The 26,606-nt window shown below is 41.8% G+C and overlaps 1 protein-coding gene across 1 annotated transcript in view; it reads left to right on the forward strand.

Moving 5' to 3' along the window:
- LOC137616420 (midasin) overlaps positions 1-26,289 on the forward strand; it is an 814,866-nt gene extending 788,577 nt beyond the window's left edge. Inside the window, exon 33 of the mRNA XM_068346159.1 lies at positions 25,011-26,289. Within this exon, the coding sequence (XP_068202260.1) occupies positions 25,011-25,948 (938 nt within the window). The 3' untranslated portion in view covers positions 25,949-26,289. The remainder of the gene's footprint in view (positions 1-25,010) is intronic.
- Positions 26,290-26,606: the final 317 nt, after the last annotated feature.

Below are 26,606 nucleotides of genomic sequence, written 5' to 3' on the forward strand. Positions count from 1 at the left end.
AGTGGAATTCTTCCCGAACTTCGAGGCTTACCCGGACTGTTACGTCCGACTTAAGACCGAACCGGCCTCCAAGGAGAAGACTGAGCCTAAGGAGGTGATCGTGTTTGATCACTCAAAGGCCCAAGCTTTACTGGCAGACTGCCTGAAGAGCCGCGGCTTCACTAATTCGAAAATGCCGGCTCTAAGCAAGAAGCACCCGTCCTTTCTTGCTCCCTCTTCCGCATCCTTCCCCTTCGTGGAAAAAGCCTTCCATTCAGTCATGAAGGTGGTGGAAGAAGGAAAACCCTGCCCTGGAGGAGTGTAGGCCACTCTCCCTCGCCCTTCCCCCCGACGACAAGTTCTGGAAAGATATCCAGTACACCTTCACGGTTGGGAAGCTGGACCCTGACGTAGCCAGACGTCAGTTTAACGAGGACCTCCCGAAATTGAACGACCACCTTCTTTGTCGGGAGCAAGAGACCAAGGAGAGACTGGCTGCCTCCCTGTCTCTCCAGATTCAGCTCGAGGTCATGGCTGGGGACGTTAGGGTCTCGGACCTCTCTATGGTTCTGGCAAAAACCCATCTTGTGACTGTGATGAAGGACCTGTACAGCTTCATCAGGTCCCGAAGAACCTGCGGAGAGTTCGTGTTTGCCAACGCGGCAGTGAAACACGAACCCCGGAAACTTATCTCCTCCAACATCTGGGGTAAACATCTCTTTCCCTCTGACTTAGTGAAAGAGATCCTCGACAAGGCCGCCTCCGAGAATAGGAACCTTCTCAACAAATGGGGCATGTCGAGAAAGAGGAAATCCTCCCATGGACGAAGGCCCTCAGCCTAAGAGGAAATCTGCCAAATCCTCAAAACCAAGACCCCAGCAGCGTCAACAGAAACGCCAGTTTCCGGCTCCCGCTACTCCCCAAGTGGTCTCTCAACCGCAGCAGACCTTTCAGTTGGTCCCCCAACCAGTGGTGTCACAATCACCGGCCTTTACCCCTGCCTACGAGCGTCAGTCAACTACCTTTCGTCCCAGAGGTAGAGGCTCAGGCAGAGACTCCTCGCGCCGCCCCTCCAGGGGCAGAGGAGGGAGGGGAGCTAGCGGCTGAGGTGGCAAGTCCTCGGGAAACCAGAAGCAATGAAGTGCTTCCGGTGGGAGGAAGACTCCGCCACTTTCAGGATCGTTGGACCTTCGATCCTTGGGCACACAGCATCATCAAGAAGGGACTGGGTTGGAGCTGGACGCAACCACTTCCAACCTTCCACCAATTCTTCCAGCCATCAACCCCCCTCTTGGAAGAATATGTCCTAGAACTCTTGAACAAGAAGGTGATCAAGAGGGTAAAGTCCACCAGGTTCCAGGGAAGACTGTTTTGTGTTCCCAAGAAGGACTCGGATAAACTCAGTGTCATTCTGGACTTGTCCCCCCTCAACAAGTTCTTTGTGTACTACAAATTCAAGATGCTGACTCTTCAACAAATCAGAGCCCTACTGCCTCGCAAGGCCTACACGGTCTCAATAGACCTGGCGGATGCCTACTGGCACATCCCAATGAACCACCACGCTTCCTCCTACCTAGGATTCCGGCTCAATCGAAGAAACTACGCCTTCAGAGCCATGCCCTTCGGGCTCAACGTGGCTCCGAGAATCTTCACCAAGCTAGCAGACACGATCGTCCACCAGCTACGCCTTCAGGGCGTCCAAGTGATGGCCTACCTCAACGACTGGCTAGTCTGGTCGACTTTGCCAGAAAGGTGTTTGACAGCTTGCAGCAAAGTAACCCAATTCCTGGAACATCTGGGTTTCAAGATAAACACCAAGAAGTCTCGCCTCGCTCCAGCTCAGAAGTTCCAATGGTTAGGAATCCATTGGGACCTTCAGTCACACCGCCTTTCCATCTCATTAAAGAAAAGGAAAGAAATAGCAGGGTCTGTCAGGAGACTTCTCAAATCCAAACGGATCTCAAGACGACAGCAAGAGCAAGTTCTCGGCTCACTCCAGTTCGCCTCAGTGACAAACCCAGTGCTTTGAGCACAGCTAAAGGATGCATCAGGAGTCTGGAGACGAAACGCATCCGTCGCTCGAAGAGACCTCAAGAGACCCCTACCAAACAGGCTTCGCTCCCTGCTCAGCCCGTGGTCAGAAGCAAGGACCTTGAAAAGATCCATCCCTCTCCAACCTCCACCTCCGTCGCTCAACATCCACACGGACGCTTCCCTGGAGGGTTGGGGGGGGGGGGGCACTCCCACCAGCGACAAGTTCAAGGAACATGTTCTCCCCTATTCAAGACGTTTCACATCAACATCTTGGAGGTCATGGCGGTTCTTCTCACCCTGAAGAAATTATCCCCGCGTCCTTCGATACACACCCGTCTAACTCTGGACAGCTCGGTGGTAGTCAGATGTCTCAATCGTCAGGGCTCGAGACCGCCCCACCTAAATCAGGTGTTACTACCCATCTTCCGCCTAGCGGACAGGAAGAAGTGGCACCTATCTGCAGTTCACCTACAAGGATTCCGCAATGTGACGGCGGACGCTCTATCGAGGACAAACCCCATAGAGTCGGAATGGTCCCTAGACGCAAGATCATTCTCCTTCATCTCTCATCAAGTCCCGGAACTACAGATCGACCTCTTCGCGACGAGCGACAACAAGCAACTTCCTCGATATGTAGCCCCTTACGAGGACCCCAAAGCGGAAGCAGTGGACGCCATGTCCCTGGACTGGAACAGATGGTCCTAGATTTACCTGTTCCCTCCACCCAACCTTCTGCTGAAAGTCCTTTCCAAACTGAGAACCTTCAAAGGGACAGCAGCCCTAGTGGCTCCCAAGTGGCCCCGGAGCAACTGGTTCCCCGTAGTCCTGGAGCTACAGCCCAAGCTGATCCCCCTGCCTGGCCCAGTTCTCTCCCAACAGGTGCAGAAGTCGACTGTCTTCGCTTCATCAAAGAAAGTCAAGGACCTTCATCTCATGATTTTCTCTCCCTAGCTGTGAAGAAAAGGTTCGGGATCTCAAAGAAAAGTTTGGACTTCCTAGAGGAATACAAAACAGAGTCTACCATAAAGCAACATGAGTCATCCTGGAAGAAGTGGGTATCCTTCCTCAAGGCAAAAAACCCTACAGAAATCTCCATAGATTTTTGCATGTCCTTCTTTATTCACCTTCATGGACAAGGCTTAGCAGCCAATACGATTTTCACCTGCAAATCGGCCTTGACTAGACCACTTCTGTACGCCTTCCAAATAGATTTATCCAGCGAAATCTTCAATAAACTCCCGAAGGCGTGTGCTAGACTCCGTCCAGCACCTCCACCGAGACCCATCTCCTGGTCCCTGGATAAGGTGCTCCATTTTGCCTCTTAACTTGGACAACGACTCTTGCCCTCTGAAAGACTTGACTCGGAAAGTGATCTTCCTTTTTGCTCTCGCCTCGGGAGCCCGAGTCAGTGAAATAGTGGCATTATCAAGAGAAGAGGGCCAGATACAGTTCGCCGACACGGGGAACTTACCCTCTTCCCTGACCCCACGTTTCTCGCTAAAAATTAACTTCCCACCAAAAGATGGGGCCCTTGGAGAATCTGCCCCCTGAAGGAAGATGTCCCTCTATGCCCTGTAGAGAGTCTTAAGGTCTATCTTTGAAGAACTTCAGACTTTGGCGGAGGACAGCTTTTCAAAGGAGAAACGTCGGGCAGTGACCTGTCACTAAAACAACTTAGAGCGAAAATCACCTACTTCAATCGCAGGGCGGATCCTGACAGTACACCCGCAGGTCATGATCCCAGGAAAGTTGCCTCTTCCCTGAATTTCTTCCAAGGAATGGACTTTGAAAGCCTCCGATCCTTCACAGGCTGGAAGTCCCCCAGAGTGTTTTTCAAACACTATTCGAAGCAGGTGCAAGAAGTGAAAAGATTCGTAGTGGCAGCAGGTAGTGTGATGAAACCTGCTGTTTAGTGCTGCGTAGGACAGTGAGTTTTCTCGGGACTTTAACTCAAACGGGTGCCTGTGTTGACCCTAGTGCGTTACATAGTGATTTCAGTGGACACTTAGTGTCACTAATGGACTGTCCTTTACCAAGGTGAAACGACATAGATTCGTACACATGTGCCACATGTTCTCGGACATAAGGTGTATCTTGATTTAAAAGACTGACGTTCCTCAGGAACTAGTGATTACAGAAATGATTGTTTCTCTTTCAGATTCTGCACCATCAGCCTTTACCATATCTATGTCTATTATTGTATTTTATTATTGTACAAAAAATTTTCATATTTCCTTGCAAATTTCAAATGAAATATTTATTTTATTTACAACATGCGTCTCCTTCGCTCCTATTATTATATGAAAATATATTGCTGTTCGTGTTTTACTGAACCTTTTCTAAAGTTATGATTAGTGTACCTACTACAGTGAACCCTCGCTACTTCGCGGTTCGACCATCGCGGATTCACCACTTCGCGGATTTTTTCCATAACCCATATATATACAGTAATATATATATATATATATATATATATATATATATATATATGTATGCATGTATTTATGTATATATGTAGGTATGTATATGTGTATACATATAAATATATATATATATACACACACACACACACACATATATATATATATATATATATATATATATATATATATATATATACATATATATATATATATATATATATATATATATATATATATATATATATATATCTAAAGTAGGAAGATGTGATGTAGTTCTAAGGGAAAAGTATGGGAAATATGTCTGGGTAATAAGCAAAGCTCTACCTCCGGTTTGTTTCTACATTATGATCAAAGATAAATGTAAACAAAACATTGGTTGCCATTTTTTATCGTGCTTTTTAGCATGTTTAGGAAATGCATGATATAAAATCACCTTTAATATTTGTGCCTGTTTTAGTTTAGGGTACTGTAGTACATGCATTAAGTGTTCTGTACATTAAAGGGTAGTTTGTTAACAGTACTACGTACAAGGGAAGGTTTTAAAAGTCTGAATATACATGTTGAATAAATAGGTAAATATGGTGTCACTACTTCGCGGATTTTCACCTATCGCGGCCGCGACTGGAACCTATCTACCGCGATAAACGAGGGTTCACTGTATCTCTTATGTACTCACCTATTGGTATACTTACCCTTCTGTTCTGTCTGGAGACCGACACGATTTCTTCCAGGTGAGTCTTTCTTCGTCAGAATACTTCGAGATGTTCCTCTTGTCCTACTAGGACCTTCCTCGCCAGGGGGGCAGGACGCTGGGTCATTGTAATGCCTCTGGTAGTGACATTACATGGAGATGTCACGGTCTCTTGGTCACCAGACCACGGAACGTTTATTCGGAGTTCCAGGCACTTAAATTGGAAACAAACCCACGATACATTAATTCTCTGGTACACTTCCATCAGGACGACATGGCTTGAGCCCAAAAAACGGATTTTGAGCGAAGCGAAAAATCTATTTTTGGGTGAGATGGCCATGTCGTCCTGATGGATCCGCCCAACTGTTCCAGTTCAGCCCTCTGGGCCCCTCCCTGTTGTACTGTATCGCGGAGGCCGGTTATGGCTAGAACGGAGTGGTGAGGACGGACGTGACGTCACGCAGCTGCGAGTATCGTAACAGTGACGAAGGGAGAGTATCTTTGGAACGGCACCCCAGTTACCTCGCACATTCACTCGCCACATCTTCCCCTCGAAGCGTAAACGTTAGGTGGGGTGCAGATGGCCATGTGACGTGTTAATGCATGTGTCCCCTGTTGATATACGATATTCTATAAGGTTAACCCTTAGAATACTCGCTCCAGAAGTTAGAATTCTGTGAAAACCTTTAGTTTAATTCTCTGGGAATATTTAGTAGTTATATATATCCAAAGGAAGCTACTGAAGGAACCTTCCATCAGGACGACATGGCCATCTCACCCAAAAATAGATTTTTTGCTTCGCTCAAAATCCGTTATCTGGTCCGGTGTTAATTCGTACTTCTCCACAGCTAATGTGTAAGCCTTAAAGAAGGTTTCCACATTAACTTTGGTAAAGTCAATAATCAATTCATGAACGAGTAGTACCAGTCTTGTTACCATTTAGGATTTCTCCCAGGCGTCAGGGATGGTCTGGCTCCCACAAGCTTTGGTGTACTGGTATACCATCCTTCACACGTCTTTTATTGGCAACTATAGAACATTTTGGCAGGTAGGATGGCCTATTTCACTATGTGCAGCTCCTTTTGTGGGGCTGCACAAGCACAAGAGTGACCCCATCAGACAACTTTTTGGAGCAATTAAAGGCATCCTGTACAAAGAAATAGAAGGAAATGTTAGATGAGTCTGGAAACACAGACTGAGGAAGTGAAAGTAGTCTAACCTAGCCTAAATGGAATGAATGAATTTTTAAACTTGCCACAAAAGTTGTTTTCTTGACCCCAAATTCATCGGCAGCCATTTTAGTGCTGCAATTGGTTGCAATGACATACTTGCAAGGCATGCCAAGGCTTCCAAGAAGACAGTAGGCTAGATCTGGAAGTGTTAATGACATTAGACATATGAATAGGTAAAGTTGAACCCCCAAAAAAACAAATTGTCTATTTTTAACCTAATGATTATTAGTCTTGTATTTTTATTAGCAGTTAGTTATATATTGTATTATTATTTACAGTATTTAAAGTCTTATTAGTATTTAATCGTAGTAATGTAGGGCAATACTGACCACCGTGACTTGAATACATCGGGTGATATAAAAAAAAACTGGCGAATCAAGTATTAATATGTTAAAAAATTTGACAAATTGAATATTATTTTTTGTTAAAAAATTTGACATTAAATATTAACCTTTTTACCCCCAGGCTATTTGGAACTTTCCATCCCTTAACCCCACTGGTTATTTTTTTATTCAAGCACATTTTGCTGTATATATTTTTCAAATTGCTCTAACAGTCTTAATTTTCGTCATAGAGAGGTCAAGTTGGTCTCATTCTCTTGGAAAATGCCTGAAATTTCTCAAAAAATTATAGAAAGAAAAAAAAATTGTAAATAGCAGTTTTTTGCAAGGACGTACCAGTACGTCCAAGGGGGTAAAGGGATGTGTATTGTGAAACGTACCAGTACGTCCTTTGGGGTAAAAGGGTTAATCTTAGAGTAATTATTTAACCTAAGTCACTTATATTTAGTAGTTTTTTTCATTTGCTTAAGCATAAGGACACTGATATCACATTACAATTCACTAAAAATCACCTCTAACATTACATCATTTATTTCCATTGCTAATGCACATAATACGTCAGTTTTTGTTATCTTTTCCAAAGTATTTCAAAATATAGCAAACTTAAAAAGTTTTTGAGGCAGTGATATCCCCCCACTTTATCAGTTTATTTAACTCAAAACAGTCATGCCATATTCATCAATGTGTGACTCTATAGTATATGAAAATGGTAAAAAACAAGATGCCTGAAAAATCAATTTTCTGTCATGGTACACACAGATGTTGTGATAGTGGGAACCTGTTGCTGGCGTCTTGCTCACTGAGGATGGCTGCTCCATTGTGGTGCATGGCAACTCAAAATTAAAAATATCATTTTTATTATTATTACTTGCTAGGCTACAACCCTAGTTGGAAAAGCAGAATGCTATAAGCCCAGGGGCTCCAACTGGGAAAAAATCCCCATTGAGGAAAGGAAACAAGGAAAAATAGAATATTTTAAGAAGAGTAACAACATTAAAATAAATATCCCCTATATGAACTATAGAAAACTAACAAAACAGGAGAAAGGAAAACTAGATAAAATAGTGTGCCTGAGTGCACCCTCAACAAGAGAACTCTAACCCATGACAGTTTAAGACCATGGTACAGAGGCTATGGCACCACCCTATATCCCCTATATAAACTATAAAAAACTAACAAAACAGGAGGAAGGAAAACTAGATAGAATAGTGTGCCTGAGTGCACCCTCAACAAGAGAACTCTAACCCATGACAGTGGAAGACAATGGTACATAGGCTATGGCACCACCCAAGACCAGAGAACATTGGTTAGAGCCCGGAGCGTGCCTCTCCCAGAAGAGGCCCCAACCACAGGAGCAGTCGGTCAATGTTACCCTACGGGTGATATTCCCCTACTTTGCCTTATATATGAATGATCTGTTTTAATGTTACTGATCTTAAAAGAATTCAAATTTTTCATTCATTACTTATATATGTAGTATATTTGCTATTCCCTTATTTACTTTCCTCACCGGGCTACTTTCCTTGTTGGAGCCATTGTGGGCTTGGAGCATTCTGAGTTTCAATCAGGTTTGTTGCTTGGGTTGTAACAATGTTAACTGTGACTAATATCTTCTCTGTTTTCTTCTGTAGCTGTAATTTTTACTTTGATGGTGACTTTGAATAACCCTGGGCTGCCAACCAAAGGTAGCTTCATCTGCCATAGTTTTTGGGCCTCTCATGTACAGTAGCCTTTTTTAGGGGATATTCTTCACACATCTTGAACTGTGGCTTTTTTCTAACCTATCTGCAAAATGGGAATTCTGAAGATTAGCTTTTCTAAGAGTGTTTATCTTCCTCAGAAATATCAGGCTATAATGTTTTTAATCCTATTCTCGTATCCTTTTACTTACTGTGATCTCGTATGCATAAATGCTCTCACTGGTTTTACTGTATTTTTCTCATTAAACCCATCTCAGCAGTTGTAAAAGGTTACCAGTAACAAAGTATTAACTTTCAACCTCCAAATGTCCAGGTCTGTCACTGATAAACATAGAAACTTATTGTTGTACAGTAGGGTCCCGAATTATGCGAGAATTTGGTCGATCAATGACCTCATATAAATGGAAAATCGCATATTTCGAAACACACAACGAACAGAAACAATTCCATTGGGGCCATGGCAACCAGCAACTTGCCTATTCAAACGTGTTTACCACCCATTTCCAATACTTTCTATGTACTATACTATATTTTATTATAATATCAAATTGTTCTTGTAAACAAATCAAACATTTGATATACTTTAAAACTCTAATAACTTGAAAAAAGGTTAAAATTACAACCAGGATGGGTGTAAACACTGTATATTTCCCGTTATAACACGACCCAAAATACAGACAAAATTTAATGTTTGTCACATCTATTGTACAAGATAACTGGTGAATAGCAAAACCATCACTCTATAGACTAGCTTTTGTTGTATCATTGAAAATCCAGAATTATCAAAATAAAGGCGATTTTATATCATGCGTTTCCTAAATACGCCAAAAAGCACAATAAAAAACGACAACCAATGTTTTGTTTACGTTTTTCTCTGATCATAACGAAGAAACAGATGCATTTACACATCTGTGTATAGGTTAGATTTTGCATTGACAGCAATCTTACCAAGTATTGATTATATGTTGATTTTGTAATTACCAATGTTTTTCTTAATTTTTCTTAGAACTTCCAAATAAATGAAGTGAATGCCATTTATATAGTGTTTTTATTTATGATGCCGACTGAAACGGAAACCTTCAATTCGTTTACTGTACGCTCTATCTTCGATCATAATAAACAAACGAAGGCATTAAACACGCATGATCAAAGTGATAAACAATGATATTTAAAGCTTTTAGTAAATATGTTATTACAAATATTTACCGTATCTATATAATTTCCTACATACGTAGCAAAGCAGGAAAACATTTTTCTTTTTTTTTTTTTGCGTGTAATCAACAGTAACAAAGTGCCGCTAATGACAGAATGATAATTTACGATAATTCTAAACTGTTACGAAAGATAATTGTCCTTTCCATATCCAAAATACTTTTCCTAACTTCAGTTATAAGTCAACTTGTACCCACCTCAATTATGGAACCGTCAGAAAAAAAGTAAAAGAAGAAGAAAGTACTAGGCCGGGTTTTAAAGTCGTCGAACAATTAGGTTATCGCTATAACGTTCGACTTGACAGAGATGGTGCGAGTTTGGAGAAAGTAAGGAAAATTTAATCATGATTGCTTTTAATATGATTAATACTTTGTGAAGCCACAAAGATTTCATTTGTTACACACACACACACATACAGAGAGAGAGAGAGAGAGAGAGAGTGTGTGTGTGTGTGTGTGTGTGTTTTAAAAGTACTTAACAAAAAATATGATAGATTAAAACATTGGTGCTTATGTAATATTAACTAACTGTATAGATGGTTTGAATAAGTTAAGAAATGGTATAAACAATACTTTGTTGCTGTATTCTTACGCGCATATTGAGAGCGGCAGCTAGACATCAGCTGATCTGATCACAGCCAGAAGTAAAACAAAAAGAAGTCAGCAATACTCGATTTTTAAAACACACCCGAAATTAAAAAAAAAAAAATGCACATTTTCTTAAACCGCAATTAACTATTTGAAGAGTAGCAATTTTCTAGAATAAAATTATGTTTCCTAAAAAATTGTGGTTTGCTGACGAAATCGGATACCGTATTTTAAGCTATGATTGAAATGGATGTAAACACGGTATATTTTTTTGTTTCGTAGTTAATTGACACTTTAAGAAAACCGATTTTGGTTTCTTCATCTATTAGTAAGTATTGTATAACACAAGAGAGAGAGAGAGAGAGAATGAATCAGCTGTTGTAATCGAATGCTGTGTTTAGAGAGAGAGAGAGAGAGATTTATAATTATACTTTGTACTCAACAAAACCAGTCTTTGCAAATCAAATGTATACTGTTTAAAATATGACAAAATATTGCTGACTCGCTACCGAAGTTTAGGCTGTTTACTGCCGATAAACGACCCCAGTCTACTCGTGAAAACCTTGAACGCCCGAAGGGAAAAATAAAGCTTTTATATATACTGTACTAAAAAAAAATAATGCTTTAATATACCATCATTAACCCTACCAATAAAATTATCGAAAGGTTGGAGAAAGATAAAGATTGCCGAGAACGTAACCACAATTCTGTTTACATTTTGTCAGCTGGACTCGCACAGTTGATTTCATTGTTGATGTGGAATTTTATCCTTAAATAGGCTATTTATAATGAAATTATGTTCATAAGATGGAATGTTAATATTGTTTTGTAACATTTATTATAAATCACCGTATTTAGGGCTACCAATATACTTAAAAAGATAATAGATTTGATACATTTTGTAGTGCTTGACTCGCAGACTTTGAACAGCTTCGCAGATACAGAAAATTTATTTTTGAAAAATAGCTATCGCATAAAAGGGGAATCGTATAATTCGAACACGTATAATTCGGGACCCTACTGTATATGTATAGTTACTACCCTTATCTATGTAAGATGATTTTCCTATGGGATCCAATTATTAGTTCACCGTTCAAGAACCGGGTTTTTGTCTCTGGTATATAAACCTTCCTTTGCTGACATCTCCTCAGATCTACTCTCCTATATACTAGCTAATATTGACATTGATGCAAGGTTTTAGCTTGTCGACTGTCCGAATTTGGTTCTCAGTGGTGCTAGCATTTTCTTGGTAAATGATGCGTCCTCTATGAAAGATGCAAGAATCCATAGTTGTTCCAACACAGAATACTTACCTTCTTAGGAGTTACTGGTAACTCTTCCCAACCAACCAGAATTTTGTGTAGTTTACCCTATTCCCATTTTCTATGGGTGACCTCAGGCGGAGTGATACGCGCCCTGAGGCGACCCGGGGTCAGAGAGCGTGCTAGTTCAGGTCGTGCTCCTCAGTAAGTTTGTGGTCGCGACGTGATTCACATCCTGCTGCGCTCTCTCTTACCCAGTGCGACCATTTGTGTTTACCACGTGGTTCCTGTGCCCGTATCCTTACCCCTTTCCCTTGTGTCCTTGTGTCTCTTGGTGTTAGTGTTTTCATTATGGAGCATCCACGCCGTTGCCCTGGGCCTGTGGCCGGTAAGTCTTGTGGGGCTTTCCTTTCGAAGCCCGAGGTTGACCCACACTCGCGTTGTTCGTCATGTAGGGGCAAAGTGTGCTCCCCTACCGCCACGTATTCGGAGTGCGAGTCTTGGGGCGAGATTCAGTGGGTCCTTTATGGGACTAAGAAAAAGAAGTCGGCCAAGAAATTGCCCAAGAAAGCTACCGCGTCCTCTGCTTTGGTGTCCCCGGATGCCTCGTCGGAACGTGGTTCCCTTCCATCTTCCCTTACCCAGAGTAGGGGTCGAGGTGAGTCCGTTGCGGGGAAGCGGCCCATTGTCCTTCCCCAAGAGTCTGAATTACCTGTGGGGAAAGCTTCTGATGTATTACAGACATGTGTGGGGCCTGAGGGAAGTGCAGGAAAGTGTGTGGGAGACGAGGTCCTGGTGCCCGCAGGGCCCGTCTCTACCGAAGACCCGATGTGGGGGAAGTCAGGTACTACCTCTTCTCCCCCATCTTGGGTGTGTGTTTCAGGTACTTCGGCCGCGGGGGGATGCCGAGAAAGGCCATTCGTCAAATTCGGACCCCGTCGTTTGGGATATCCCTAGAACACCCTGCAGGTCACCCTTCAGACTTGAAGAGGAGTTTGAACATTGGATCGTCCGGAAGAACGTTCCTCGGTCCCCCCCAGCGCCCTCGGCGACCCTTCCGCCCGTCTTCATGCAGCCTGCGGAAACAGAGGTTCGGCATGGAGTAACCCCCGCGGAGTTGGACGCCTCAGGTGGTTCGGCTGATTCCCTTTCCTCCTCGTCCGTAGATTCATCTTCAGAGGACGATTCCAGGTCCGTGAGGAGGAAGCGCGAGAGGTCCAGGAAGAAGAAGAAGTCCCGCTCCCGTTCAAGACAGAAGAAGAAGGAGTCCAGACCATCTAAGAAGAAGGCGAAGAGGAGTAAGTCTAAGGATTGGGTGAGTATCACGGTGCCCTGGAGCGAGCTGTTTAAGGTCACCACAGCCGCGGCCGCTTCCGGGTGGCTCCCTAGAGCCTCGTCCTCACCGTCTCTCCCCTCCTGCTCCTCCTACGGACAAGAACCTCACCGAGGGAGGCCTTTCCAAGCTCCCCGTGAGCCGCCAAAGTTGACGAAGGCCTCCGCTGCCCCTACTCTGCGGAGGGAGGCGCTCCGTCAAGTGGAAGGCGTTACGCCAGCCACGGGCTCCTTGGCTGACTTAATTAAGCTCCAAGGGCGCCCTTCGGCCAGGGGTATTCCCACAGATACGAGGATGCCCGCGGGGCAAGGTAATCCCATGACAGATACCGTCGCCTCTGCGGGTCCGCCCGTGACACGGGCAGGCCCATCCAACATTGTTCTCCCTACCGTCACCGATGATACTCGTGCGGAGGGACGGGTGACGGAGGCCTTGGTGGAAGGAGGGGAGTGCTCGTCTGATGACATCTCCTCCTACCGCAGTGTTGGCCCTCATACGACGGCACCATAGGCTGGATGAACCAATGCCCACCACTGAACAGACCTGGCTCTCCGGACTTAGCAGGTTGGTGGAGAACCCTATTCAACAAAAGCCTTCCTTAGCTCCTGACGTAAGGCTGGGTATGGAGCATATTGATAAGTTCCTGGACGGCCTGGCGGACGCCCCTAGGAGTCAAAGTGCCTCGAAGCTGCTTCCGGGACTGAGGACACAGAAGAGGTTTTACGTACCGGAAGGTCGTCGGGGAGGACCCCGCGCGACGGAGACAGCCATCACCTCGTTGAACCAGGGTGCCGCTGAAGACAGAGCGTCCACAGACCCTGTGTGTTTTTCCCCTTCGGAGACCTCCATGATGGAGGACAGGGCCCAGGACCTAGTCTACGTGTCCTCCTAGTTGGACTGGTGGGCCTGCACGTTAGTTGGCTTTCAGGCCTCTCATGATTTGTTCCTGCCTGAAAACCAAACCTTACTGAGAGAGCTAATTAGCCCAGGGGGCAAGGCCCTAAAATTTTTATCCTATCAATCTCTCTCCCAGGCTACCAGTTGGGTCCTGAGGAAGAGAGACACTATTCTTAGCAAACTAGTGAGGAAACTCCCGGACCGAGAAGCAAGAAAATTGAGAAACTCCTCGATCTGGGATGAGGCTATCTTTCCCCTTAAGTTGGTGGACGAGACGATGGAGCGGGTGAGGAAGATGAAGGACATGGGAGACCATAGACCTCCCCCTATGAGGCGCCCACCGCCCAGGAGGCCCTCCGTGGACGGCCCTCACACTTCCCGTTCCTCTCCAGCCCAGCTTAAAGGAGACCCACCTGCGGCTCCCTGACTGCAATCAACTCAGCCCCCCCGTAGAGGTGCCACAGCACCCCAGTCTAACTTTAGACCGTCCTACGGGAACTCGAGAAGAGGTCGGTCCAGACGCCCCTCCAGAAGTAGATAGGAGGCGAAGCTCCCTACTCCTACAGGAGCCTCAGGTGGGGGGATGCCTCAGACACTCTTGGCAAGCATGGCGGGATTACGGTGCGGATCCCTGGACGGTGACAATCCTGAGGGAAGGTTACAGACTACCCTTCTTAGCGGAACCTCCCCCGCTTATTCCAGCCTTTCAGGCGGAGTGGCTGATTCCCAAGGACCCCTTGAAACGGGCAGCTCTGCAGGAATAAGTGTCGTCCATGATCTCCAAGGGAGCGTTGGAACTAGTCGAAGAGCCCGGCCCGGGGTTCTACAGCAGGCTCTTCCTAGTGGAGAAGGCGACAGGGGGATGGAGGCCAGTAATAGACCTGTCGGCCCTCAACAAGTTTGTGGCAAAAACTGAGTTCAAGATGGACACTGCCAAGACAGTGTTGGCCGCCTTGAGGGAAGGGGACTTCATGATATCCCTGGACCTCAAGGATGCCTACTTCCAAATCCCCGTCCATCCCTCCAGCAGGAAGTTTCTCAGGATAAAGTGGGATTCCCGAGTGCTACAATTCAAGACCCTTTGCTTCGGACTGTCGACGGCTCCTCAAGTGTTTACAAGAGTCTTCACGACAGTCTCCGTATGGGCTCACGAGCAGGTCATCCGTCTGATCCGGTACCTGGACGATTGGTTGCTTCTTTCAGCCTCAAAGGAAGAATTGAAGGAACAAGGCGAAAAGTTACTTCATCTCTGCAAGGAGTTGGGTATCACGGTCAACGTAGAGAAGTCCCAGCTGATCCCCTCCACCAGGATGACCTACTTGGGGATGGTCCTGGACACCCGAGTAGTGAGAGCCTTCCCCTCATTGGAGAGGTTGGAGAACCTAGAGCGAGTTCTGTAACCCTTTCTGTTGGACCTACCCAGGAGGGTCAAGGATTGGCAGAGGTTGCTGGGCCACCTAGTGTCCTTGGAAAAGTTAGTGCCACAAGGGAGACTCAAACTTCGAGCAGTGCAGTGGAACCTGAAGGAACATTGGACCCAGGGGAGAAATCCCCACAAACTGGTTCCGGTCTCCCCAGAAATGAAGGTAGTCTTGCAGTGGTGGCACGACAGGAGGAACACCGAGCTGGGGATGCCCTTCGCCCCCGACCCTCCGGAAGTCCTATTGATTACGAATGCGTCGAAGGAAGGTTGAGGCGCTCACCTACTCGACCAATTGACAAAGGGAAAATGGTCGAGCGAAGAAGCAAAGCACCACATAAACGTGCTAGAGAGGATGGCTGTGCTGAGGGCGAGTCGAGAATGCGTTTATCTCCTCCGGGGGAACACGGTAGCGTTGATGTGCGACAACGCCACAGTAGTAGCCTATGAAAGAAGAAAGGGGGTCTAAAGTCGAAAGAACTATGCTCGTTATCGACAGAACTTCTGGAATTGGCGGCAGAAGAAGGGATCGAGTTCGCAGCAAGGTTCATCCCGGGAAAGAGGAACGTCCTGGCGGACGGCCTCAGCAGAGTAGGCCAAGTAATAGGGTCAGAGTGGACTCTAACCCAAGCACAGCTCAGTCAGTCATACTGAAGTGGGGTTCCCCAGTAGTAGACCTATTCGCCACACGTCTGAACGCCCAACTCCCCGTGTTCTGTTCTCCAGTCCCAGATCCGTCAGCGGCGTTCGAGGACGCCTTCCAACACCATTGGGACGGCCTCGATGTGTACGCCTTTCCCCCCTTCGGAATGATACGTCAAGTCCTCAACAGAGTAAGGACAACAGCCAACCTTCAGATGACTTTGGTCGCGCTTTGGTGGCCGGAGAGGGAGTGGTTCGCAGCCCTAAAAGAACTGGCCCTTCTTCCTCCTTGGCTGCTCCCGGACAGGCCAGACCTTCTTCGTCAACCCCACTTCCAAAGGTTTCACGAAAACCCTCGGTCCCTCCGTCTTCACGCGTGGAGGTTATCGAGCGGCTTCTGAAGAAAGATGGATTCTCATCGAGGACCGCAACGAGGATGTCGGGTTACTTAAGGCGATCCTCTATCGCTGTCTACCAAGCGAAATGGGCAGTCTTCTCAAAATGGTGCGCTTCCCGTAATATCAAGCCCTTGGGGGCCTCGATCCACGACGTGGCGGACTTCCTGGTGTATCTCAGGGACGATTTGGGCTCTTCCATTCCAGCAATAAAAGGAGTGAGGGCAGCGTTAGGTCAAGTCTTCCTCCTGAAGGGCATTGACTTGGGATCCTCCCGGCACATCTCGATGCTCATCAGGAGTTTTGAGCAATCATGCCCCCCACAGGAGGTGAGGGTACCGCAGTGGGACCTAGCCATAGTACTCAAAGTCCTGTCAGAACCTCCCTTTGAGCCCCTCAAGGACATCCTGGATAAGGAACTCACCCTCAAAACGGTCTTCCTCCTAGCCCTGGCTTCGGCGAAGAGGGTTAATGAGTTGCACGGATTATCGTACGAGGTTTCACACTCAAAAGGATGGCGGGAGGCCTCCTTTTGGTTCGTCCCTAACTTTGTGGCCAAAACGCAGAACCCAGTCTGCTGGGATCCTCAGTTCGAGGGCTTTTCGATCCCTAGGTCGAACAACCCTAAAGACTTACTCTTATGCCCTGTCAGAGCAGTAAGAAAATACCTTGAAAGGACTTCCAGGCTCCGACCGGAGATCAAGAGCTTATTCGTCTCAACCGGTCAGGTGAAGAAACCAGTCTCTAAGAACTCAATCTCCTTTTGGTTGCGACAGGTGATCAAGAGAGCTTACGATGTTTTGGGAATCCCTCTTCCAGGTAGGCCAAGGCCTCATGATATTAGGGGTCTAGGCACCTCCCTGGCGTTTGAGAAGAACATGGCTGTGGGCCAAATTCTTAAAGCGGGTACCTGATCCAGACAGTCCACTTTCACGGAACATTACCTGAAGGACTGCTCTAGGAAATTCTTGGACGGGTTCAACCTTTCCCCAGTCATATCAGCCCTGCAAAAGATTTGAAGGTCATGGCCCCAGGGAAACCAGGGGTGGTAGGCCATGAGACACACGTTCATCCCTTACCTTTCCCCCTTATCATCCTTTCCCTTACCCTTAATCCCCAGCGTGGGCATGAATCAAGAGGCCCTTGCGGCCTGGTATACGTCTTCAACAAGAAATACGTCTCAGAAGTAATGGTTCAGAGGTAAGCCACTTAGACACTAAGTTAGTTTTTTGGGTAGTTTTCCCTATTTTCATTCAGTTGATAGTGGAGGTCATCGGAACCTAGTTCCCCTTCGAGGTTCCCCTTTTTCGCCCGATCGTGCTCCTAAACTGTCAGACCCTAGTCCCTGCAGGACACTCCCTCCTCCTAAAGTTTAAGTCTCCTAAGAAAGTAGTTCTAGGTAAGTACTCTGTGTTGAACAAATCACAAATTTTTAAGTAATTTGTATTTTTCTTAACATACCTAGAACTACTTTTGGGTTATGGCCCGCCCATCCTTCCCCGAGGGTCCTGCAGGGTTGAGGAGAATCCTTTTTGGCTACGAAACTTACTGAGGAGCACGACCTGAACTAGCACGCTCTCTGACCCCGGGTCGCCTCAGGGCACGTATCACTCTGCCTGAGGTCACCCATAGAAAATGGGAATAGGGTAAACTACACAAAATTCTGGTCGGTTGGGAAGAGTTACCAGTAACTCCTAAGAAAGTAGTTCTAGGTAAGTATGTTAGGAAAAATACAAGTTACTTAACCCTCTTACCCCCGGGGTACTTGGAAATTTCCGTGCCTTAAGCCCCAGGCGTTTTCAGTATTGAAGGGCTTTTCGACTTATTTTTTTCAAATCACGCCCACAGCCTCAATTTTCATCTTAGAGAAGTCAGATTGGTCTCATTTTTTTTGGAAAATGAATGAAGTTTTCAATATAGTTATCAAAAGTATAAAGAAAATAATATAAATAGCCGCTCTTGTTAGATGAAGTTAGGCGATGACGAAATCTTTCATCTTCTTTCGTATACATTCCGATAAAGCATAGAGAGGTCTCATCACAGAAACTTTAAAACCATACCATCTTATAGAAATTTTATTCAGCTATAAAATGGTATATAATAGTTTGTAGTTAGAAGAAAGAAAAAAGGAAAAAAAATAGTATACCCACAACAATTGTAAACCTAAATTTCCTTAGCGCAAGTAACGAAAATCGGAGATTGCAAAAGTTTTTTTCTATCGATCTTACGTAACCTATATTTAGAGTAATTTTGTTTTGTTTTTTATTTTGAAGTAAATTCATTGAACTTTCTTATGACATGTATGAAAATAAGGATAAAGCCATCTAAATAGTGGCTATCGTTAGGTGAAGTTAGGCGATGATGAAATTTTTTATCTTTTATCGTATACATTCGGATACAGCAAAGTGAATTCTCATCAAGGAAACTTTAAGATCATACCATCTTATAGACAATTTATTCTGCTATAAAATGGTATATAAGAGTTTGTAGTTAGAAGAGAGGAAACATGGAAAAAAGTAGTAAACAAGCAAAAACTGAAAACCTAAATTTCGTTACTTGCGGTGAAGAAATTTGGGTTTACAGTTTTTGCACATTTTACTATTTTTTTTCCTTTTTCATTTCTTCTAACTACAAACTATTAGATACCATTTTATAGCAGAATAAATTGTCCATAAGATGGTATAATTTTCAAGTGTCTGTGATGAGAATTCTCTGTGCTTTATTGGAATGTATACGATAAAAGAAAAAGAAAGTTTGTCATCGCCTAACTTCATCTAACGATGGCCACTATTTACATTGATTTATCCTTATTTTCACACATGTCATAAGAAATTTCAATGAATTTTCTTCAAAAAAAAAAAATGATGAAATTCCTGTAGGGATAGGTTAGTTATGACCAATAGAAAGAAACTTTTGCAATCTCCGATTTTCGTTACATGCGGTAAAGAAATATAAGATTGCAGTTTTTGCATGTCTGGTATTTTATTCCTGTTTCCTTTCTTCTAACTACAAACTATTATATACCATTTTATAGCTGAATAAATTTTTTATAAAAAAATATATATATATATATATATATATATATATATATATATATATATATACATATACATATATATATATACCTATATCTAAATCTATATATATATATATATATATATATATATATATATATATATATATATATATATATGTATATATATAGATATATATATGTATATATATATATAGATATATATATATATATATATATATATATATATATATATATATATATATATATATATATATATATATATATATATATATATATATACAGTATATATATACAGATATATATATATATATATATATACTGTATATATATATATATATATATATATATATATATATATACTGTGTATATATATATATATATATATATATATATATATATATATATATATATATATATATATATATATATATATACTGTATATATATATATATACAGATATATATATATACTGTATATATATATACTGTATATATATACACCTCCTACCTGCTCATCCATGGGTTCGTCGTCCAGATCTAGAAAGGGCGCGTCCTCCGTCAATAAAACCTCTTCCTCCGTTAGAATGGTTGCTCTAACCGCCTCAATTAACGGGGCCGCTGTCTCCGGTGGAACTGCTGCAGTAGTAGAGCCTGGGAATAAGCGAGAAGCCATGTCTCCATCAAGGAGATAGGGTGCGCCAGACGGCGCATTCCTCCCAAAACCTGGCACCCAAGGACGGAGAGTAGCTCTTGCCTCCCGGAGAGATTCATCATCAGCCTGAAAGAGGAGAGGGGATTAATGATGAAGCAATAATCGATGTAAATATATAAAGACCAATTAATTCCTCGCAAAGGATATTAACAGGAACAAACTAGAACCAACTTACCTCCTCGCTCAGGAGTAGGGATGACAGCTCATAGCAGAGCATGCATGACTCCGGGAACCATACCATGTAGGGGGCTTGTCCCGGTTCCCGAGAGAAGGATATGGCGCAATGTGCATGGGACCGGCATAGATCATGGCCCATGGGATCAGTAAAGGCAGCGGAGCAGCCCTTGGCAGCGCAGCGGACTTTCTGTAAAAGAAAGAAGACATAAGTCTGGATGTTCCTTGAGATTCTGGTCAGTGACATATGAATCCACAGAAAACAATTAAAATTTAATTATGTGTGAGTACGATATTAGCTAACAACTTAATATATTAAGAAAATATATTAATAACCAGTAACCACGTAACATGAAACTATAAACTTCATCGGTATCACATTGTTAACTCCGGTTTTGATCGTCTGATTGATCTCTGTTTGTACCGGAGATCCGGTGACAAAGGCCCGTCATCGTGATATCGTGACTGTCAGCGGTACGATAACATTAACCTCAATTCTCAATGTCTGTGTTATCTCCTGTGAAGCCGGAGATTCGATGAAAAAAGGGGCCGTAATAGTGTAATTGTGATCAAACATAACAAAGGTTCGTGTGCAAAAGGCCTCAGCCGGAGTCTGAGTGCCGGATTTCCCCGTTGCACTCCAAATATCTGACTAGTTCTCACCCAATGAGTATCCATTATAGCGGAGTATAACTCAAGGCGGAGTCAAGGGTGTCGGCATATAGCGACCCCAATTAATTACTCATACACCAACGTAACCTATTAATAGTGCTAGCTATATTAACAGTAACCACATCAATAAAACGTGAATATCATTAAACGTAATATCATCAACTCGGAGAATAAGAGTAGGCAGGAATAACTCGTGATCGTAAAAAAAAAAAAACGGGAAACGGGAAATCCACCTCTCTTACTCGAGCTTAATAAAGAAAACGAGAGAAGGGGTAACTCGTATCTGTAGAACAGAAAACGAGCACTCTATGCTCACGTTCTCAAGGTTACATAATAAAAAACCAACATCACACAATAATATGATAAGAAAAATAATAAAATTGATTGCTTTTTTCTTAGTAATTGTAATAACCAAGAACGAAGAATAACGACAACGTAACAAATAAACAAAGATATAGTCTAAAACGAGCACCTTCCTGAGGCGAGTACAAAACTATAACAAAGACTAAATCGCTATTCTTCGTAGTTCCAAATTGGACTTGCTAGCAAATAAATACCATAGTAAAAACTAATAATAAATAATGATAATAAAATTGGTCATAAAACGTAAGTGATATAACCTAGATGACCAAAGTACCAGATGGGCAATATTAACTTGAAAATTAACAGAAGCGAACAAAACTCAAAATGGCTGCCGATACCGAGGCAGGCCAATCGCTTCCAAAACTAAAATCCACAATACTGGAAAGAGAACAAATGCCCGGTACTGCAATAAACTGTCAAAACAAACTATGGTACTTAACATTGGTAAAGGTGAAGTAGCAAAGTCAGTCATGTTGAATTAACGACAAACACTTGCGAAAAAACACTTATCAAAACACGACCGACTTATCTGGCAAGTCCAAAACAGAAGGATGTCCTAGAGAGTGCGCGTGGTAGGTGTCGGTGGGGTAGTCCAACTGTGTTCTCTAGGGCCTGTCACGGCCCTCCCCATTGATGAAGGGATTATCTAAATGGAAGACAGCCTGTGAATAGTGGTTTTCGCACGCCCTTGTTAAATATACGACACCTACAAGGTGTTCGCGCGAGGGTTGTAACCTCTGCATTCCATGCTTTTATCTTTCTCTAGTATATTTGGAAGATTTATATTAGAAAAGGTACAAAGAAGGACTTTTCACCGGCCGTCACAGGCCTCTTCCCAGAAATAGATTTTTCCTTCGTCAAAATCCTTTATATATACAGATATATATATATATATATATATATATATATACAGATATATATATATATATATATATATATATATATATATATATATATATATATATATATATAATCTTTTGTATACAGATTATGTTTAAGATATTTTTAGGATATATAACATTTCTCTCTCTCTCTCTCTCTCTCTCTCTCTCTCTCTCTCTCTCTCTCTCTCTCTCTCTCTCTCTCTCAGCAGTCAGTTTGAAATATATACAATGGCTGGCTAAAATAAATCGACTCATTTTCAAATTAATATATATATATATATATATATATATATATATATATATATATATATATATATATATATATATATATATGTGTATATATATATATATATATATATATATATATATATATATATATATATATATATATATATATATATATATATATATATATATATATATATATACATAAATATATATATACACTATATGTATTCCTATAGAATACCTGAAATAAGATGAAAACATACATACATACACACATCACAAATCCTCTGAAAATGTGAAAATAGCCAGAAAAAACTTAAAATGAACGGTGGAAATGTAGTTACCATGTCGAGACAACGGAAATCGCTTTGATCTTCCAGATTTGCGGTCGTAATTTTGAGCCTTGAGCTGCAATCATTCACAGAATTTTTTATTTATACAGTACACTGATCCTACTTTACCTTTAGGCATTTTATCCAACAAACACCTTCACACAAATAAAGAGGAATATTCTAAAAAGTTATAAAGCACTATAACTTAAAGAATAGGTTGTAAAAGCACACACGTGACGGAAAACACAAGAGAGGAGTCACACTACCTTCTATAGGGAAGGCAAGGCTTGAACTGGACTCTGTTACCCCGTCCAGGCGTACACCCACGTTATCCAGCCTCTCCGAGCGAGCTTCGCCTTGTCTTGAACAGGAGGCATATTCCCGGGAGCAGGGATAATGGCAATAAAATATAACAATATACTAAAAGTTTCGGCAAAATAGAAATAAAAAATATACAAAAATAATCATGACAAGCATAAAAACCGCAGGGCAACTCAAATCAGCTGCTTTGAGGCCTTTAAATCACAAGACAAGGAAATTTAAAGTTACGCTCGATCTAGGGGAAAGCTGTCTGGCATAATGGCGGAGATAGGCTTATTCCCGGGAACAAGCATAATGGCAAGAAATATGAAAGTATACTCAAAGTTTCGGCAAAATAGTAACAAAAAATATACAAAAATAATAATGGTAGGCATAAAAATCGCATGGCAACTCAAGTCAGCTGCTTTCGGACCTTTAAATTACGAGAAGAGGAGATTTAAAGTCCATTACGCTTCTTGCGGGAGAAAGCTTGCTAGTCTCATGGCGGACACGTAAACAAATCGTTTCCACGGTAACGAAATTATTTTCAGTAATTATTCGTGTAAATAGCTATGAAACCTAAACAAAATGCATATGAAATATGAGCTGATTCTATAAAAAAAAATTTATATGTCAATCAAGACCCCAGTGGAGCCCAGGGAAACTTTTTATTCATCATTGTTGACACGATATCCAAGTAACAATCAAACAATAGTCACGCAGGCGTAATGCTGATAATTTTTTGTAAAATTTGTATAAATGACTATAAAACCCCACAAAAATACAATGAAAAATAATCTGATTCATAACAAAGTTTAAAGGTCCATCTTGACCTCTGTGGGGACCTTGGCAACGTATAACAATGAAAACAGTGTGTTACCATGGCAACGGAACCATTTTACGTAATTATTAGATAATAATAGCTATGAAATCTAAAGCAAATGCACATAAAATGTCAACAGTTTCCTTTACATAAAATTTAAAGGTCTTTCATAACCCCTGTGGGCCTCAGAGAACTTTTTATTCATATTACATTGATGACAAGATGTCGAAGACATAACAAAGCAATACTCTTGCACTGGTAACAGTGCCCTATTTTCGTAATATTTGTGTAAATGCCTATGCAACCTAAAATTACTGCACAGGAAATATCAGCTGATTCTTCAAAGAAAATCTAAAGGTCCATCTTGACCCTTGTGGGGCCCAGAGAAACTTTTTATTCATGTTACATTGATGACAAGACATCGAAGGAACAACATCACAACAGTAAAGCATTGTATTTCAAATACAAGGCCTGCCAAGACCTGTTATCTACGCATAAGTATAGAAAACGTACCCGTACGTCCATGGGGGTAAAGGGATGGCGCTTATGAGGAATGTACCCGTACGTCCTTTGGGGGTAAAAGGGTTAAAAATTTGTGAATTTTTGCATTTTTGTGCTATGTCTTGATTTTTTACATTCAATTAATACTACAGTAACAGTAGTCAGACTTGATGCTCAAAAAGGACTAGAAGATCTCTGCTGTTGGCCTCTGTAAGCTAGACATCTCCTATTTTGGATATAAACTTATTTTTTGATATGTAGGTCCATAAGTTACATGAGATGCATGCAGCTAGTGTAACCAGGGTAGTGATTTGTCACCAAAGTTTCCTGTTCATCTTGAGCGTTATCTAGGTCCAATATCTTTAGATAAGCCACTCCAGCAGATTTTGGATGGATATTGCAGTAGAGGCATGAATATAAATTCTTTGTAAATAAACTTGTCAGATCCAAATCACTTGGTCTCTGGTCAGTGCTTGGCCTGTGACCACAAAGATTAGCCAGTCTATGTAGGTGCATGAAAATCTCTCTCTCTCTCTCTCTCTCTCTCTCTCTCTCTCTCTCTCTCTCTCTCTCTCTCTCTCTCTCTCTAAAATAAAAAAGTTATGATTTATTATCTTAAGACTTTTTAAACTTGCTTCAAAGAAAAAAAAATTCCTTACTCGTACGTTGACAGAATCTTGCAAAAGGCATAAATTTATTTGTTAATTTTTCAAGTATTTATAGTCCAGCACTATTACTTCATTTTACAATCAGTTTCTATGATGAGTGAATTTAACAATACTTTGTAAGTTATTAATTAATTTTTTTTTATTTAAATTCTGAATAACTTTGTTACAGAGAATGAAGAGGACTCGGACCTTGCTGAATTTGATGAAAACATTGAAGGGACTCGTCGACAAATAGAAGTTACAAAGAGTCAAAATGCAGAAGAATATAGTTCAAGTTGGTCTCGGCAAGAAGCTCGTGTTGCACCAATGGCCCTACAGTTGTGTGAACAATTGCGTTTAATCTTAGAACCAACACAGTCTTCCAGATTGAAGGGAGATTATAGGACTGGTAAGAGGCTTAACATGCGTAAAGTTATACCTTATATTGCCTCAGAATTTCGAAAAGACAAAATATGGTTGAGACGTACTCAGCCTTCTAAGAGAACATATCAAATATTGGTTGCTGTAGATGACTCTGAATCAATGGTTGATGTTAATGCAGGAAGTCTTGCAATAGAGAGTATAGCATTGGTAACTAAAGCATTAACTTTACTTGAAGCTGGAGAAGTAGGTGTTATCAGTTTTGGAGCATCAACTCGAATTTTGCATCCGCTAGACCAGCCATTTAGTGAAGCTGCTGGTAGCCAGGTGCTCTCAAACTTAAAGTTTGACCAAAAGGTAACAGACTTTGCTCGTTTACTTGAAGATAGTGTTGCTCTCCTAACTTGCTCTCGACAAAGCAGCAGTCACGGAAATCCAGACACTGCTCAGTTGTTGCTGATTCTTAGTGATGGACAAACTCATACACGATCCAAATCAGTGAAAGCTGCTGTGAGGGCTGCAAGAGCCAACAGAATATTTATAGTTTTCCTTGTCTTAGATGCAAAAGATAACAAATATTCATTTTATGATATTTTGGTGTATAATGATGGGAAGATGACTAATTTAGTAGATTCATTTCCCTTTCCATTTTTCCTTGTTGTTAGAGACATTAACACATTGCCAGATGCTTTATGTACTGCACTGAGACAGTGGTTTGAACTTGTAACTGCAGATGCAGCACATTGAAAATATGTTCATAAATAATCATAAGTTACATTTCTGTTGCCACCTGTACTTCTTTTTAGGACAACGACTGCTTCTTAATTTTATGTTATACATTTTATTGGTTTTGCTAAAATCTACAAATTTATTTTATTTGAAACTAAACCATAGGGTTATGATCTTGTACCTTCAGATAGTATTCTGTATTTCAGTGTTGTTTGATGTAAATTTATTTTATTTTACCATCAAGATTTCAGATTACTTAATCTATAGAAGTGAGAGTTATTTGAATTTTTAGATTACACTTTATAGAATTTGGGTCCATTCAGAGTTGACTATTTTTTATTATTAAATGTTTTGAACCATTATTGTTTGTTTTATCTTTTGTGTACTTTACTGTTGGTTTGAAAATTTAACCAATTCAAAATACCCTTCCTTGATATATGAAGCATTCATTATGTAAAAAAAAGAAATTACAGTAATGGAAAATAAAAGTAAAAATGTTAGCCTAGTGAATGAAAAATTAATTGTATTGATGAATTTTATTTTTTCATAATCCATGCTCATATTGCTCCTCTCCCTAAGCTTGGTTCATATCAACACTTTCTCATAAAATAACAATTTCCTGTTTTCTTTCCATTCACTAGGCTTAGGCCTCAAGTACAGTATCGAGACAATCTAG

Source organism: Palaemon carinicauda, chromosome 22, assembly GCF_036898095.1.
Source record: "Palaemon carinicauda isolate YSFRI2023 chromosome 22, ASM3689809v2, whole genome shotgun sequence".
NCBI lineage: Eukaryota > Metazoa > Arthropoda > Malacostraca > Decapoda > Palaemonidae > Palaemon > Palaemon carinicauda.